At 44.4% G+C, this 16127-nt stretch overlaps 2 protein-coding genes across 3 annotated transcripts in view; one reads left to right on the plus strand and one right to left on the minus strand.

Annotated features, from left to right (window-relative positions):
* The window catches only part of LOC131444579 (delta-like protein 4), a 38953-nt gene extending 32329 nt beyond the window's left edge, over positions 1-6624 (minus strand). Inside the window, exon 1 of the mRNA XM_058615053.1 lies at positions 6452-6624. Coding sequence (XP_058471036.1) covers positions 6452-6595 — 144 coding nt within the window. The 5' untranslated portion in view covers positions 6596-6624. The remainder of the gene's footprint in view (positions 1-6451) is intronic.
* LOC131444580 (RAS guanyl-releasing protein 1-like) lies at positions 1257-16127 on the plus strand. 2 transcript variants are annotated; one of them, XM_058615054.1, is made up of 17 exons: positions 1257-2694; positions 3305-3480; positions 7617-7722; positions 8940-9002; positions 9105-9236; positions 9527-9680; positions 9820-9993; positions 10796-10912; positions 11001-11276; positions 11709-11789; positions 12666-12770; positions 12851-12960; positions 13405-13549; positions 13677-13713; positions 14132-14287; positions 14638-14963; positions 15074-16127. In XM_058615054.1, exons 1-17 carry the CDS (start codon positions 2558-2560, stop codon positions 15209-15211), a joined length of 2433 nt encoding a protein of 810 aa, XP_058471037.1. In that variant the 5' UTR covers positions 1257-2557; the 3' UTR covers positions 15212-16127. The 2 variants fall into 2 exon arrangements, with proteins under 2 accessions (XP_058471037.1, XP_058471038.1); XM_058615055.1 differs by having other exon boundaries at positions 3308-3480.

Raw genomic sequence — 16127 nt, forward strand, 5'->3', positions numbered from 1 at the left:
GGTTTATTGATTACGTAATTGAATTTACGATGTACAAGCAACATAGAATATAAGAATATAGGTATTAATGCACACATTCATATCGATTATAAGAAAACTTTCCAACCAACTGGTGTTATATTAGAATGTTATTAGAATGTATTGCATTGGTGAAATTGTTTTGTAAAATAAGGGTAATATGTAAAAGTGGTGCCAAATAGCTCAGTAGCGCCCCCAAAGGTGAAATCCGGTAGTACAAAGGCGAAACTTAGTTGCACCAAATTTCACAAAAGTTGGTGGAAATATGTCACAACTCAACGGGAAACCGAGAATCAATTTGGCGTCCATCTTGGCAATGTGCACGTTTCGTAAACGAATGAACTCGTCTGAGCACGACAATATTACCAACATAAAAAATTTCGACCATCCGCTGCAAAACAATACAGGAAGTGCCCCTGTACCTTCGTCATACATTGACCGATCTGCTTGAAACTTCATATGTGACACAAGAGAAAGACCCTGAACACGTCTACGCACATGAACTTCACCCAAAAGGAGGTCTGCCATTTGGAATTTAGCAGTTGTTTTGCCACAAAACAGGAAGTGGCCTGTAACTTTGCCACACGTTGATAAATCTGCTCAAAACTTCACATGAGAGAGAAGAGACTCTAAATTAAGCCAAAGGGCATAGCGCCACCTGCTTGTAAAAGTCTGGACGTAACGCTAAATGGATAGATGCAATGAAAAATGAAGTTGTGTTGTTCTTTTTTTCCCAACAATATCTCACATCATCATTAAAGGGGTAGGTCAGTTTTTTTGAAGTGTCATTGTATGAGGCAGTGACTCATTATCAACACTGACATTATTGAGCGCCGCCACAACACACTGATAACTTGGCTGCCATCAGGGGCAAAGGGGGAAAATAGATAGTAGGGACTTAACTAAATGGTTGCTGAAAAACAAAATCTGAGCCTGCCTAAGTCTACAATATTTTTTAAAATTTGCTTGTCACTGAAGTTTGGAAAGAGCTCACTCCAAAAGAAAAGGATACATGTAAGTGAAACAAATTCACCAAAGGAGGCAGCAGTGGACCAGCAGCTCAGTGACACACACAGAAAATAAATAAATAAATAAATAAAATCAGATTTCTACAGACTTTGATGTAGGAGAGTGAGATAGTTTATAAGCTTCACCTGCTTGTGGAAAAATTGCTGTGATCCACAAGCAGTGCATTTCTTATCGAGCATTTCAAGCTCAGTGTGATGGAAATTTAATTCAAGTATGCATTTAGCCACATGGGGGCAGGCTTAAAGCATACTGTATAGCTTGCAGGTCTGATCAGAGTAGAGCAGAAGGGTATAAAAACAAGCTATCTTATCAGAAGAAGCCAGCTGCTAATATACACAGGTTCTTTGCCTTCACTCTTGCCTATGGAAACACATGGATTCAAATCAAATCTGTAGACGGGGAGACACCAAATGAAAATACAGAGGATGCTCTGGAGTGTAGGAGGCACAGAGACGCAGCACTGTGCCTTTTGTCATCACCAAGCGTATTCCTTATTCCCCAGAGTGGATATTATGTGATCAAGGACAAGTTGTGATGATGAAAAGGGAGAAAAATAATTAAATTTGAAATGATTCAATTTCATTAGATGTGTTTGTAATTCATTTTCAAGCCCTAAATCCCACTGTATAAATCAATAGCTCTCATGTTCTCTGCATGTTCAACAAATCAAACGTTAAGCACGGTTTCACACTGGCACACACACACACACACGCTGTCTTATCACAGAGCTCAGTCCTCCAGCAGCAGGCGCGTGTGATAAGAAAGCAGCAGGCTCCTTAAAGCAGTCGAAAAAGAGGCTTCAGGAAACATCTTCTCTGGACCACCTACAGCACGGTACCACAATGTTGTCCCTCACACAACACGAGCCATAATGGAACCTCTGCTATCTCTGGAGGAAGGTCCACCCTTTCCTGTTCAGCACACTGAACAAACAAAAGTTTCAGCAAACTATGAGAGGGATCACATCTCTTTTTCCAAATGTAAGTGATGTTAAAGGATGCCACTCAAAACATGTTCCAAGAGGCCTTGTGATGAGCTTTTTGTTAAGTGAATGGATGATTGACAGCTCCCTCATTTGTCACTCACTGAAGATGCTTCATTCAAAAACAGAAAATAACAGCCAAACAGCCATGGACAGCCTAAACAAAGGCTTATCCCAAACCTTAACCATATCAAGTTATGACTAACCCTCACCTTAACCTAACCACAATTCAAATCTTAGCTCTAAACCAGTTCCTCAAACAAAAACAATGAGGCTCTGTCTTATTAGGACCAGGTTTTGGTCCAAAAAGTTGTTGTTTTTCCCCTCTGCCATGAGGACTACTGGTTCTTACAAGGTCGGTGTTTATAAAAGCAAAGGTCCTGGAAAGGTAACACATACAAGCACACGGACGCACGCACGCGCGCGCGCGCACGCACACACCGAATCCTCATAGTGTAACGTTCATTGACGACTCAGCACAATGCTGCTGAGACCGCGGAGGCGCACAGAGGCGAGCAGAGCGATGAGATGCTCCCATCGAGGAGGACACAGATGGACAGCCTAGTTCAGCCGCTCGTTGCCCAGTACCTCGCCATGGGATGTCAGTCGAAAGAAAACAACCAAAACGAAAGTGTCCCGTCGGACGAGAAAGGAAAGGACGACGCGTAAGTTATCTTCTCACCTTTTGTCTTTTGCTTAATTCAGGTGCGGGTTTTTTTTGGGGCGAAACTGCGCGCAGCCTTATTTGATCATTTCATTTGTCACATATGTTTTATTTTTATTTTTGTATGTTTGTTTGTTTTAAAACCGGAGCTGTAACACATAGGTGTTATGTCTTCATTTTGTGGTAAAGCTGTACCGATAGCATCCATGGCTTTTACGCACAAGAGCGCCACAGGCTCTTTTACCGCAACTTTCTGACGTGCCACATGCTTCAAGTGAATTCCTCCTTGTTTACCAGTCACTTTAAAGTTTCAACTGGATGTCCGCTCTAATCAACTGGTATTTCCCCAAGTTAAAGGAAGGAAATGAGAACAATGAATAGCAAATACAGATGTAAGGGGGGGGCTATTTCAAACAATAGCTTACACTCACACAATCATTTCATACAGTATGTGTGTTAACCCATCTGTAGTCTCATAAGGGCATGGTTTATAACACAAATACACCCCCTCTATACATCCTCATACGCACACAGAGAAGCACACTGCCTACAACAAGCCTCACTGTCCCTCCCCCCCTCTCCTCCCTCTTCTTGTGCTGCTGTTTCTCAAGTAGAGTGACTCCAAGATGCAGCTCCAGGTCTAGAGTTTCTCCTCCAGGCCGCCCTCACAGGTTCCACAAACCCAGCCCGACCCAGACCGTCCCGGCCAAACCCATGACACCCTTGGGACACCTCACCAAGGGGGGAAGCTGGGAGGAGCTCATCCAGGCCTGTCTGCAGTGCTTCGGTAAGTCCTGTCACCCGGCACTTTGGCTGATTTAGTTTTGACGACGACGAGGAATTAAAAAAATAGTACTGCAGTGAACTGTGCAGCAGATGCAGGGTTTGGGTGTTCTCTTGTAGTTTCATATATTCTTGTATCACTAGATTTTTTTCTTTTTATTGATTGCTCTGTTGTGCAGTGAAGTATTTGTCTCTGACACTGGGAAACAATAAGACTGTGCACCCAGACATTGTTAATAAGGGTTTATTGTGAGACGTTTTTCACCAGTTTTTCCTCACATTGTGCTGGAAACACTGGCTATTTCCAATTTTTCTCTTAATACAGCTGTTCATGTTTGATGTAGCAGTGTTTGCTTGGAAGATGGAATCCTGCCCACTGATGCTCGCCAATATTTGATACTGTGATTTTTTTTAACACCAGATTAAAAAGGAGGCTTTTTTTTTTTAAATGTATGTGTGAGGAGGAAAAAAAAAAGAAGCACCACATTGATTGAGTAGGCTGTAGTTGGATCAATCAAGCAAAGATCATTGGCTTCATCAAGTTGTCTGGAGTGCTCTCAGAGTTAGTATGGTGATTGTGTGACAAGCTTTCAAATTGCTGTTGCCTGGTTACACAAATGGAGCAGGAGCGGTGGAGAGGTGTTACAATGGGCTGCAAATAAAATGACATCCCCATAACTCCGTTTATCTGTCGAGAGGTAGAGCGGCAGTAACAGCCCGCCGCTCGTTTTTTGATTTTCACGAAGGAAAATGTTAAGGAACAAAAAAGAAAGTTACGCTGCTCCATGACACAATGTCGTGTCGTACAGTGCTGCCATCACTATGCAAATGAGCACCATGCACACATGTGCTTAAGATATTATCAGCGAGGACAGTGTGTTTTTTTTACTTGAATGGCTCCTCCTGATGAAAAATGGAGCCCAGTCCTGGCCCACATCACAGACGAACCCCCCCGAAGGCCCGCTGCTCTCCTGCTACCTTTTTCAAATGTGAGAGTGCACGTAAGCGCTATTTGAAGGATTACCTGATTGCGGCTTGGAGCTCTTGCTGAGCTCAAAGGTCAGCTCCCCAAACAGTGGTCCTCAGATGCTGACCGGCCTTTGAATCGCAGAACACTATGAGGTGTGGATCAATAGCTGTTGACATCATCATCACTCACTCTCTCTCTCTCTCTAGACCACAGCACTCTGAACATGCCCAGTGTCAAGCCGGTTTGTTTTTCAGTTCAATTTAATATGTGTTAAACAGATTGTTACCAGTTTTAATCTATAAAATCGAACAGTAATGTTATTTAAGCACCTTTAACTTACAAAGGTTTTTTACTGCAGGTTTTCTATTGGCCTGAGACACAAAATGGTTCCATGTACACTTTTAAGAAAATGTGTGTTAGACCAACTCACCTACATCACCTGTCGTGTAACACGCGTGTACATTTGAACTGGTATTCATAATAGGCATTATTTGTATCAATGGAATAAATATTGACATATTTAAGAGCTTTATACAGCCAAAATTTGACAGATGTAGGTCATCTTTATTAACTGACAATTTTGTCTATTTTAGAATTTAATTCCGGTTTTTATTCACTTGACTTTACTACTTTCTTACCAGTAAAAAAAGAAGAAGAATTTCTGTATCACGGAGAACTCCAAAAGTACTCAGAGTTCATATAAACACTGTGATTTATGATGGAGAACTCTGCAGAGCGCTCCGAGCGATAACCATCATCCTGCGTTTAACTTTGAGTCCTCTAAAACAAAGGGACCATCCAGTCGGGCAGCTTCTGTCAAAACAAGGAAACACGCGCGAGCCAAACCGAGCCTGCGTGTTTCTGATTAATGTCGGAGATAACCTGAAAAGTAGGCCAGGCGCTGTGTGTGTGTGTGTGTGTGTGTGTACCCACGGCGGTGTTTGTAACCATACAGTATCATATAGTTCCAGTGTGACGGGCAGCAACTTTCCTAATTTTCCAGTCACTAACAGACAGCCCGGAGGGGATTTCCTCCTGCAATTAACCCCGGGAGGGTTAGTGGTTGGAAAGTTGTGAAAAAAAAAGAAGAAGGATGGAGCAATTGTTTATGTGACAGGGAGTCGTGGCTTCCTGTTGTGCTTTTGCCATCGTTCTGCGTTTCTCACCTGATTGTTGGGTTATAAACTCCCGACAGAGGTGGAAACCGATGAGTCATGTCCACTAAGCAGGCGGGTATTGTTTCGTACATGTCTTAACTGCACTGACGCTTTGCTACTCCAACAGCCATTTGAGTTTGAGCTGGATTCAGCCGTGCCTGTGCCTGTGCCTGTGTGTGTGTGTGTTACAAACAGAAACACACCCCTTGCAGGATATGAGGGCTGGATTAGTCAGCTGCGGCTGGAGTTGTGAGTTGCTTACAGATAACAAAGATTAGAAAACATGTTGCCATGGTGGCTGAGGTATTTCCAAGGTGATGCGGTTTAAAAGTGGGCCCTCAGACGCCTGGTGTCCTTGATGGTGTCGAGATTCTGTTAAAATCTTAAAGTGATATTCAGCGATGCTGCTTCTGCAGTGTTGCAGCTCTCTACTAGCTGAGCGTCAAATCACTGTCATTTATCTTACACGTTCTTCCATTTAATTGTCTTTTTTTTTTTGGCTTTTCGGTTCAGGTTAGCACGGTTGTCACGGTGGTGGAAGATAAACCAGGTTTTTGGGCTGAAATCTGACGTGCTGTGGCTGTGTCTCTACATGTAGGACAGATGTTCACTTGGATGCAAGGATGAACTGATTAGATCTCAGTGGTTAATGGTCAACAACATTATTGTGACCTAACCGAGGGCTGTTTTTGCCCTTGTGGGTGCAAATAAACTGAATTTCTTCAGTTTTCTTTCCACATAACATAACTCACTCACTCACTCACTCACTCACTCACTCACTCACTCACTCACTCACTCACTCACTCACTCACTCACTCACTCACTCACTCACTCACTCACTCACTCACCCATCTTCCACCAACACATGAGGGTCGCGGCGGGGCGCTGGTGCCACTCCCAGCTGACATAGGGCGAAAGGCAGGGTCACACCCCGGACATGTCGCCAGTCCATCGCCGTAGGGGGACTCGATCAATTGAAGAAGTGATGACATGCACAAAAAGGGAGAGATGAACTCCAGTATGACATCATCATGTTGTACAAAAAACACATCATCATCATTAGTCAATACGATTGTGACTGCACTTCCCGTAGACTTGACCCGCTGGAGGAGGCACACGACCGCAAGGGCCACACCGCGTAGCATCGCGTCACATGAGATAAATAAGGAAATACGGTCAGGTCACAGAGAGAGGAACCAAGATATACAATGTTGGGAGAAAGGAAGTGAAACCAATTCTGAGACAAATGAGCTGCGTGGGGCTGTTGCCATGGTCAGAGCACAACACAAACGTTCACAGACGGGGGCCCGGTCAGTCTTTAGTCAGGAACTGGAACATAAAGATCACTTCCTACAGTTATATCTCCGCTTGCATGTTGTCGTGTCAGTGCAGAGTCGAGTCACATTTGTAAACTTTTGACCACTGAAACAATATATGTACAACAAAATGGGCTTGTGTACAAAACCTGTGCACAGAAATGATGTTTTTACCATCCAATAACAGATGAACTATTTCTATTAGTCATCTAAAATGTTACAACCAAATAGCAGACATTTATTTTTTAATGATAGCTACATTTTAGAGAATGGAACGTAGGGAGATTTGTGCATTTTCACTTCAAAACCGTGATGTATTGGCTCTCAGAATAATAGATCATTCATTTTCATCTATTCCTCAGCTCCTCTTTCTTTTCTCTGGTGTTTTTTAAGACCAGTCAGTATCCAGCATCACTCTTTCCTTTGCACACCTTACTTACAGTATACCTCGGCCTCTTCTCAAACCTCTGAATGAGTTGTGAATGAGTCCACTTTACAACCCATTTGCTGATCTACTGACTATCCGCGTGTGTGGACATGCACACGCGTCGTGACCCGTTTTGAAACCAGGGGGAGGGAAACCACATGATGTCACAGACATCAGCGTTTGTTTGTTTGCTTTAAGGCGATGACGTGACGTCCTGTGATTGCTGCTCACTTTGACGCTTCACTCGAGTGTGCGCTCTTTGTCTTGCAGACCCCGACGGCTGTGTGTGCGGGAGCAGCCACCTGTTGAACATCACCCTGACCATGCACCGGCTCCTCACCTCATCCAGCGAGCTGCTGGACAAGCTAATGGCTCTATATCCTTCATGAACATGAACATGAACACAGTGAGGTCTTTGGAGGTGTTTTTTTGAGTGACAAATATAATATGGGTCAGATCACTGGCCTTTTGTGTGTTCTGCTCATGTTTTCGTTGTCGATAGCAACGGGCAATCTGTCGCAAAATCTGATGGGCAAGTGGTGGTTTGCGTTCACTCCTGCTGCCAGATATTGTAAACATGTTACGTCCATGTCATTCGACTATTTTTAGTCATCATTTAACAGCCCCCCCCCCCCCCCCCCCCAACTTGTCATCAAGTCTTAAGTGGACATTCAATAATCTCACTTCCATTCAGGAAAAAGCGATGGCGTCATGAAGCCTCTCAGAGGAGATTACTGGCCCCGGCGAGCGGCCTTGAGGTTTCAGGTGTTAATTACCTTTGCCTCTTTCACATACGAGTCCTCTTCAGTTATATATAAACACACACCCTGTATTGCTTAAAGAGGGCCCCCGCTCACGTGTGTCCACGTCAGAGCGCGCGGCACTGAATGGTCCCTCTGCTATTTTTAAGCCCTCTCGTTCTCAGCCGAAAGCCCCAGAAGGATGCTGGATCAAATGAATGCAGTGTGTGTGTGTGGGGAGGGGGGGGCTCAGGGAACAGACACAGGGGCCATCAACAGCCTTTCATCACAGTCTGGCCTTGAGATTGCGTGGGCAATTCTTCTGCTCCCGTGACGCAATTAGCCTTTTTATGTACATGTACACTTCCAACTGATTTCTGTCAATCAGGAGCCGCCGCGTTGGTCTGCGCTGTAAAAAGCACAGCAGCAAATCGTGATGGCACCGCGGGCAGAAGACGCTGTGACTAAAACACCAAACAATGCATATTAATCAACAGTTGTGTGTATTTTCTTCCACATTTTGTTATTCACTTACCTCTGTATGCCAGAATGATTCACTCTGTGAGGCTCTTCAGAGTTTGTTGCTTCATGCAGCTGCCTCCTCCCACATTTCCAAATGTCACTTCTATTTGCCTTTTAGTTGAGTCGCTTTAGTTTTTGTTTTTTTTATTAAGTCGCTGTTCGACTGTGGGAAAGTGTCCGGACCATATGTTCGGTATTTACTCACAAACACAACATGCAGCGAACAATGTCGAAGATCAGCAGATTTTCTGGTGAGATATTCTCCCCCGCCCCACCCCACCCCCCCACCAAAAAACAGGCACAAGGTGAATTCCTTAACCGGCGTCCTCACATTCAAAACAGCGCTGGACAATGAGCAGCCAGCAGAGTGCCAGAGGATATGCTACCTCATCAGGTCAGCTCACCGTCACATTTGAGTCTAGTGTTATTGTTTTTTTCCCCATCTTCTTTTCTTTTTTTTTTTTTTTTTTAACACTGTACCGTCTCTGACCTCCAGGCATTGGATCCAAGAGTTCTGGATGATGTTCCGGCTGGACCGCAGTTTGTCGGACAGCCTGGACCAGTTCCGGGAGCTGATCAGAGAGCAGGGACAGGAGCATCTTTGCTCTCTCCTAGAGACCAAGTGGATGTAAGTGTTAATCTGCAACCAGCTGGCAACTGAGACACGAGGCCAACACGACTCTCGGTGGTCTGTCCAACTCCTGAAATCAGTCACGATCGAGCATGCAGACTGTGGACAGTTTTAACTTTAGGCTGCTTACGTACATGTTCTGATTTTTCTGTCCTGGTTCTGCTTTTGCGTTGAGGGGAATAATAGTAAAATAGTAACTCAATTAACTGGAAACAATGTGCTTTAACAGCCTCGTTTTATTCACATCGGCGCTGATTGTGTCACGGTGCTTGCGTTGTTGCTTCCAGAAGCGAGCGGGACTGGTCGTGGAAGGCCAGCCATAAGATCAAACCCCACAGCAGCAAAAAGAGGAAGGTCTCGCTACTCTTCGACCACCTGGAGCCCATTGAGTTGGCCGAGCATCTCACCTTCTTGGAGTTTAAGTCTTTCTGCAGGATATCAGTGAGTATGACACTAGCTCTAAAATGTCTATATTTTCCACCTCTTGGTATTTCCTCCTCGCGAGAAACGCTTTGCAGTTTCCGTGCAGCACTTCTCACACCCCAACCTCCCTCCCTCCCTCCCGCTCTCTCTCTGTCAGTTTGTAGACTATCTGAACTACATCCGCAGCTGCTGCATGAAGGACATCCCTGTGATGGAGCGTTCCATTGCGTTGTGTAATGGTGTCTCCCAGTGGGTTCAGTTGATGGTGCTGAGTCGGCCAACTGCTCAGCTGAGGGCTGAGGTTTTCACCAAGTTTATCCACGTGGCACAGGTAGTGGTTAACTCAGCCTCGCACTACAATACTTAAAAAAAAAAGAAAGAAAAGGGAACAATATATAACCCATTCCTCTTGCATGTACTGTATATGCCATTGTTCTAACACAGTATCTAACTAATGACGCTCTCTCCTCACACTGTAGACACTAAACACTATAGATGCTACATAATTGGTGGTTGCGTAATGCTCATTCAGACAGCTGGTAATGATTCTCAAGAGCTCTGCTGCAGGCTTTTAGCATATCCAAGGATTTCACCAGTAGAGAAAACATTATCTGAGTGCAAGCTAATGGAGTCTTCATGTAGAGCAGACTTGCACATTGAGGAGAGAGAGGGAGAGAGAGCCGATCAGACCTTGTTTGTTAAAACCACTTCAATGTGAAGCGCCGCGCAACCCGCTGAGAAATGATGTGCTAGCTTCGGGGAGCGGACGGCGGGCTCTGCAAGGGCCTCAGATTGCACTCAAACACTAATGCACTGTAGTCTACTGTCGCACACTGCTGTCGACCTCAAATCTCACGGGTGTGGAAACGAATTTCACACCATGATGCTCCAATGACAGCACGAATTAGAACTGAAAAGAGAGGGAAAAGCATGGCCACAGAAAGAGAAAAAAAAAAAAAAAAAAGGTGAGACATTAGAGCCCAGCAAGAAAAGCAAACAATATAAGTGGCTTATGTAATGACACTGTTGTGAGTTATATAACCAGGGATACCTGGAACAAATTTAATTGTGCGTGTTTATGTGTGTGCACACGGATGGACTGATATGTGTGTTCTTGTGTGCACGTCCACCAGAGTCTACATGTCATGCACAACTACAACACACTAATGGCAGTGGTTGGAGGTCTTTGTCACAGCTCCATCTCCAGACTAAAAGACACCACCTCGCATGTTTCCAGTGAGGTCACTAAGGTACAGGACGACGACACACAAAGATCCAGGACTCAAAAACACCCTTGTATTAATCATTACATATCGTTCTCTTCATTCGTCCCCGTAGGCACTTAATGAGATGACGGACCTGCTGTCCTCGTGCAGAAATTTCGACAACTACAGGCAAGCTTACAGCAGGTGCACAGGATTTAAAATCCCCATCGTGGGCGTCCACCTCAAAGACCTGATTTCGGTCAACGAAGCCATGTCAGACTACGTGGAGGACAACAAGGTCAACGTCCAGAAGCTCCAGGCGCTCTACAGCCACATCAACGAGCTGATCCAGCTGCAGCACATCCCGCCTCGGCTGGACGCCAACAAGGACCTGGTCCATCTGCTGACGGTATGGTTGCACCCTTCGTTCCCTGCCGAAAATGTGTTGTGTTGTGTTGTGTTGCGTCCGCGTGAATCACTGCATTGTGTCGAGCGCGGGCACAGATGCAAATGAGTGCGTTGCAGCATGTGGATTGTGTGGCACTTGTGTGGGTGTGATGAGAGACTATGATCTACGAGTGTGTGGGTGACGGACTGGAGTGTGAATGAGAGTGAGTTTGAGATTGCTGTATTGTTGCGTTATCTGTGTGCGGCGCATTTAATTGTACTCCAACAACAGAATGCCCATGAAGAGATAATAGTTAGCCTGTGACCCACGTCGGCCCTCACTGCGACATGTTTCAAGGAGAAATGTGGCGACACACAAAGGGCTTTTTTTTTTTTTTTTTTCTCTTTCTGTTTACAAGCCGTGTGCTGATATCTGGTCGCTCTCTGCCCACAGCTCTCCCTGGACCTTTACTACACCGAGGACGAGATCTATGAACTGTCTTACGCCAGGGAGCCCAAGAACTGCAAAGCACCTGTGAGTGATGGAAGCAGCTGTTTAAACAACAGCTGACTCAAAAACCACACAAACGTGTTAAAAGTGTTAAATACAGAAGCAGGTAAACGTTAGTTTGGCTTTAAGAACGGCAAACTAGGTTGGAAACATGTAACTAAATCGTCTCGTGTTATTTGACTTCAGTGGATTATATTCTTCCTGAGAAGATCAATAGCACTCATAATAATAACAATAACAATAATAGCAAAACTACAACCGGAAGCCAGCAGCTTAGATGTAAGAGCTGATACGGGGAAGAAACAGCCAAGCCTTTGAGAAAAGCGTCTAAATGCCTGGTGATTAAAGATTGATTTATGATAGTTCAAGCGAATTGTGGTTTTGAACTTCAAACTCAAAGCGATTGTGCCTTACATACACTCGAGCTGTGTTAGTATAACGTGTGACTGATTTTACAGCCACGCTGTATATGGAACCATTGAATATAACTCTATTATGCAAATGATTGTTAATTATTTTCTCTGCAGGCGTTGGATGTTGCCGATACAACTCTCGTTTCATTCATTCAACACCAAATAGATAGTTTGGCACAGCAGTCAGACTAGAACATAGATCAAAAACCTCTGCAGTTCATGTGTCGCAACAAGTCGTTCAAAAGACCAAAGTGTAAAAGCCTTTGATTGATCGAGAAGAAAAGACAATAGTTTCCTGCTGTTTTTCTGTCTTGTTCTTTAAGGTAAACAGCTGCTTAATGTGTATCCAAATGATTAAAACTGAGCAAAAAACACTGAGGTGCTTAAATGTCCTCGACTCCAAAGAATTTCTCAGAGCATATTTTATAAATTGCATTGACACTGCCTGGCCAGGCTTGTTTTTAATGACTGATTCATTTTCTACCAGCCAGCCACCCCCTCTAGACCTCCAGTGGTTGTGGACTGGGCATCAGGAGTGGCCCCCAAACCTGATCCCCGAACCATCAGCAAACACGTGCAGCGAATGGTGGATGTAAGTGCTTTAAAGTCACGCTTATATTTCAGCTGTTCCTTCTCCATGTTATAACACTTTCTGCCTCTTGACTTTCACAGTCCGTGTTCAAAAACTACGATCACGACGAGAACGGCTTCATCTCTCAAGAGGACTTTGAGAAAATTGCCGTCAGCTTTCCTTTCTCCTTCTGTGTCATGGACAAAGAGAAGTGAGTGTCTCGGCAGGTCACGCCGTTTCCCAGCGCTTATTTGTTACTTCAGTGGAGAGGAAGCCAAAAGTGGTATTTGTTGTGACGAGTGTAGCAACAGGAAACAAAAAATAGCTGCAGAAACTAACCATGAAACCCACCGCTAAATATTCACTTCACTCTTTTTGTTTCTCACACACACACACACACACACACACACGCCCTGCGAAGCACGTGATTGCTCAAGTTCTAAACCCCGTAAAAACCAGCTCAGATAATGTTACTGTGTTTACACAACACACAGTGACAATGAACTGTAAACTGTATTTAGCACACGGTTGCAGATGTGTGGGTTGTTGTCATAAATACACGATCAGGGCAAACACTGAACCATCAAGTTAATGTTTACTTTCTTATTAATGCGCCGTTTAATCGACGACATCATACTGTGTGCGTGTCTTCCAGGGAAGGCCTCGTCAGCAGAGAGGAGATCACGGCCTATTTCATGCGCGCGAGTGTCATCTGCTCCAAACTGGGCCTCGGGTTTGTCCACAACTTCCAGGAGACCACGTACATGAAACCCACGTTCTGTGACAACTGCTCAGGCTTTGTAAGTCGGCACACACACACAAAAAAAAAACGGTTTCAGTGCCGCTGTACGTAGCAAAAACAGGTTTTAACTCGCATTGTGCTTGTGGATATTTTCACATATTTCTTCTTCTTCTTCTTCTTCACAGCTGTGGGGTGTCATCAAACAAGGCTACAGGTGCAAAGGTGATTATTGTATTCTACATTGTTGTGAGACATGCAGCGTGTCGGTCTGTGGTCAACATTTAATACCGAGAGGTACACACAGTGTCACGTTGATAGCAGGTGAAGTGAAGTCACCTCACCTTGAGGTGTACTGTGGTTTTTCTGTGTTGCATATTGCGAGCTGAAGCTTGCAAGACATCAAAAAAAAGACACAGTCTGCAGTCAGAACCACAGTTTATCCCCCTCCCCCTGCCCCCCCGCGCCCGCCCGTCATCCTTCAAGAGACATGAGAACTATTTTGTTTGCCTGACATTAAGCATGCAAAGGTCTGAGAGTTGCATTTTGCAGAACAGATAGTGTTCATAGAGAAGTTCAAGTCAAAGTAAGACTGATGCCAGTTCCTGTTCTGACATGTTGTTGCATTCTTTGGTCTGCGCAGACTGCGGGATGAACTGCCACAAGCTGTGCAAGGACCAGGTGGCGTTTGAGTGCAAGAAGAACGCCAAAGCAGGCAGCGCCATCGACAGTCCCACGCCGAGCTTCACGCCGAGCTCCACGCCGAGCTCCACGCCCGTCACCATGAGCACCTCAGATGGTGCGTTGGGGAGGGGGGGGGGTCTTTAGAAGCATTTAAGTCATCAGTAAATCAAAAACACACATGTCACTTGGTGGTTAAGTCAGAATTACCATCATTTCACATTAGTTTGCAGCAGCAGCTAAAGGTTTCACAATGCTCCAGTGCAAGGTCTAGTGCCTGGGTGGTTTCCCCCGCAACTGTTTCACTTACAGTAATAGTGAAATGCCCACCTGCTGCAGGAAAGTGACTATAATTAGATCAGAGGACTTTCAATTTTAGTTTTCACAAAAATATCAGAAGTTAACACAGTTATACGGCTTATTTTAGAGGGACAATTGTGATTCACAATTCCTTGATTTTGTGTCCAGGTTCAGAGGAATGTCCCTTCCCTTATCCACCAGATGACAACAAAGACTGGAGCCCAGACTCCCCAGTCATCCCCACCTCAAGGCCTCGGAAGGTTGACAGTGGCACTCAGACAGAGGGACCTCAATTATTCGCTGCGGCCCCCGAGGCCGGCCGCCTTCAGCCATGCCTGATAGTCCCCACGGCGCCCACCTTGACCTCGTGTCCCAGCCCGGTGCCCCAGAGAAAACAGCGGCACTGCGTCAAGTGGGAAAACAGAGCGTCTGTCGTGCAAAAGCCTAAAGAGCCAGAGGAAGACAACAAACCTTCCTATGAATCTCTGGAATCAGTGCGTAACAACAACAACAACCTGTTGACTTTCTTTCTTTTTTTTTTACCCACACCCTTTTCTACACGCTGTTCTGTCAATAATAAACCTTCTTCCTGTGTGTTTTCTAGGAAAACCAGAGGCTGCAGAAAGTCAATGAGACACTACGTAGGAAGCTGAAGGAGACAGAGCGGGAGGTGGAGATACTAAAGACACTGCTGAAGAGACACGCTCTCCACCCCGTGGAGGAGGACGACTCCTCCTCTTAGACATGTATTGACAGAATACTGCAGCTTCTCTAGGGAGACTGCTGCTGCCTCCCTCTGGCAGCACATAGAAATGAATTCAGTAGTTAACTTATTTGGTCACGATGGACGGTGCAGGTCAAATCATCAGTATAACTTTATGTTATAAAGTAGGAGACAATAGAAATAGCCAGTGGGGGGGTTTAATGCAGTAATGGTACACAGCCATTCAGTTTAAATATTATTAACTTTACAGTATGAATATGCTACAAAGGCTGTAGTGTTTTACAGGAACTAAATAACAAATTATCTTAAGAGTTCAATGAAGGAGTGCAGTATTTTAGAGTGACAAAAATAGCAGAAAGTGATCAATCTTTGGTCAGTTAATGGCCTGAGATATTTATGTTAAACATAAAGTGGAAATCGGAGGCCACAGTAAATGTATGCAGCTTAGTATTTTTTTAAAAAAAGGAAAAGACGTTTGTGGCACGAGTGACAGGTCTTCTTTGTTTTCTTCTTCTTCTCATTATTATTATTATTATTATTGTTATCATCATTAATAGTACAGCAGCAGATTAACAGTTCATCACAGCGTGAATGGCCTCACATATACGCGGTCGATGTCATAAACCTGTAGGCGCACATGCTGTGAATATTTATTGTCTGAAACACTAACCATAATGATATGTGACGAGTGGGATAAATTAACATTTTTGTACAGTTTGCTGGTACCTTCAGTGAATTACTGTATTTATGCTTGTGTGTTGGCATCATATTGATACTTTCTATCGTGCAGCCGTCAGTTTATTATCATTATTATTATTATTATTATTATTATTGAGTCGTCCACTGTAGCAGTGTTGTACTATGAGCGGAAGTCAGTATGGGTGTGTTTGTACTATGTACTGTAAATACAAAGTATACATGGTGTCGTCTTATA

This window comes from Solea solea, chromosome 18, assembly GCF_958295425.1.
Source record: "Solea solea chromosome 18, fSolSol10.1, whole genome shotgun sequence".
Classification (NCBI taxonomy): Eukaryota; Metazoa; Chordata; class Actinopteri; order Pleuronectiformes; family Soleidae; genus Solea; species Solea solea.

Coding starts and splice junctions, on each gene's coding strand:
- LOC131444580 (XM_058615054.1), top strand. CDS start 2,558: ATGCTCCCATCGAGGAGGACACAGATGGACAGCCTAGTTCAGCCGCTC. Junction 9,237..9,526: donor CTCCTAGAGACCAAGTGGAT/GTAAGTGTTAAT, acceptor TGTTGCTTCCAG/AAGCGAGCGGGACTGGTCGT. Junction 10,913..11,000: donor TTTCCAGTGAGGTCACTAAG/GTACAGGACGAC, acceptor TCGTCCCCGTAG/GCACTTAATGAGATGACGGA.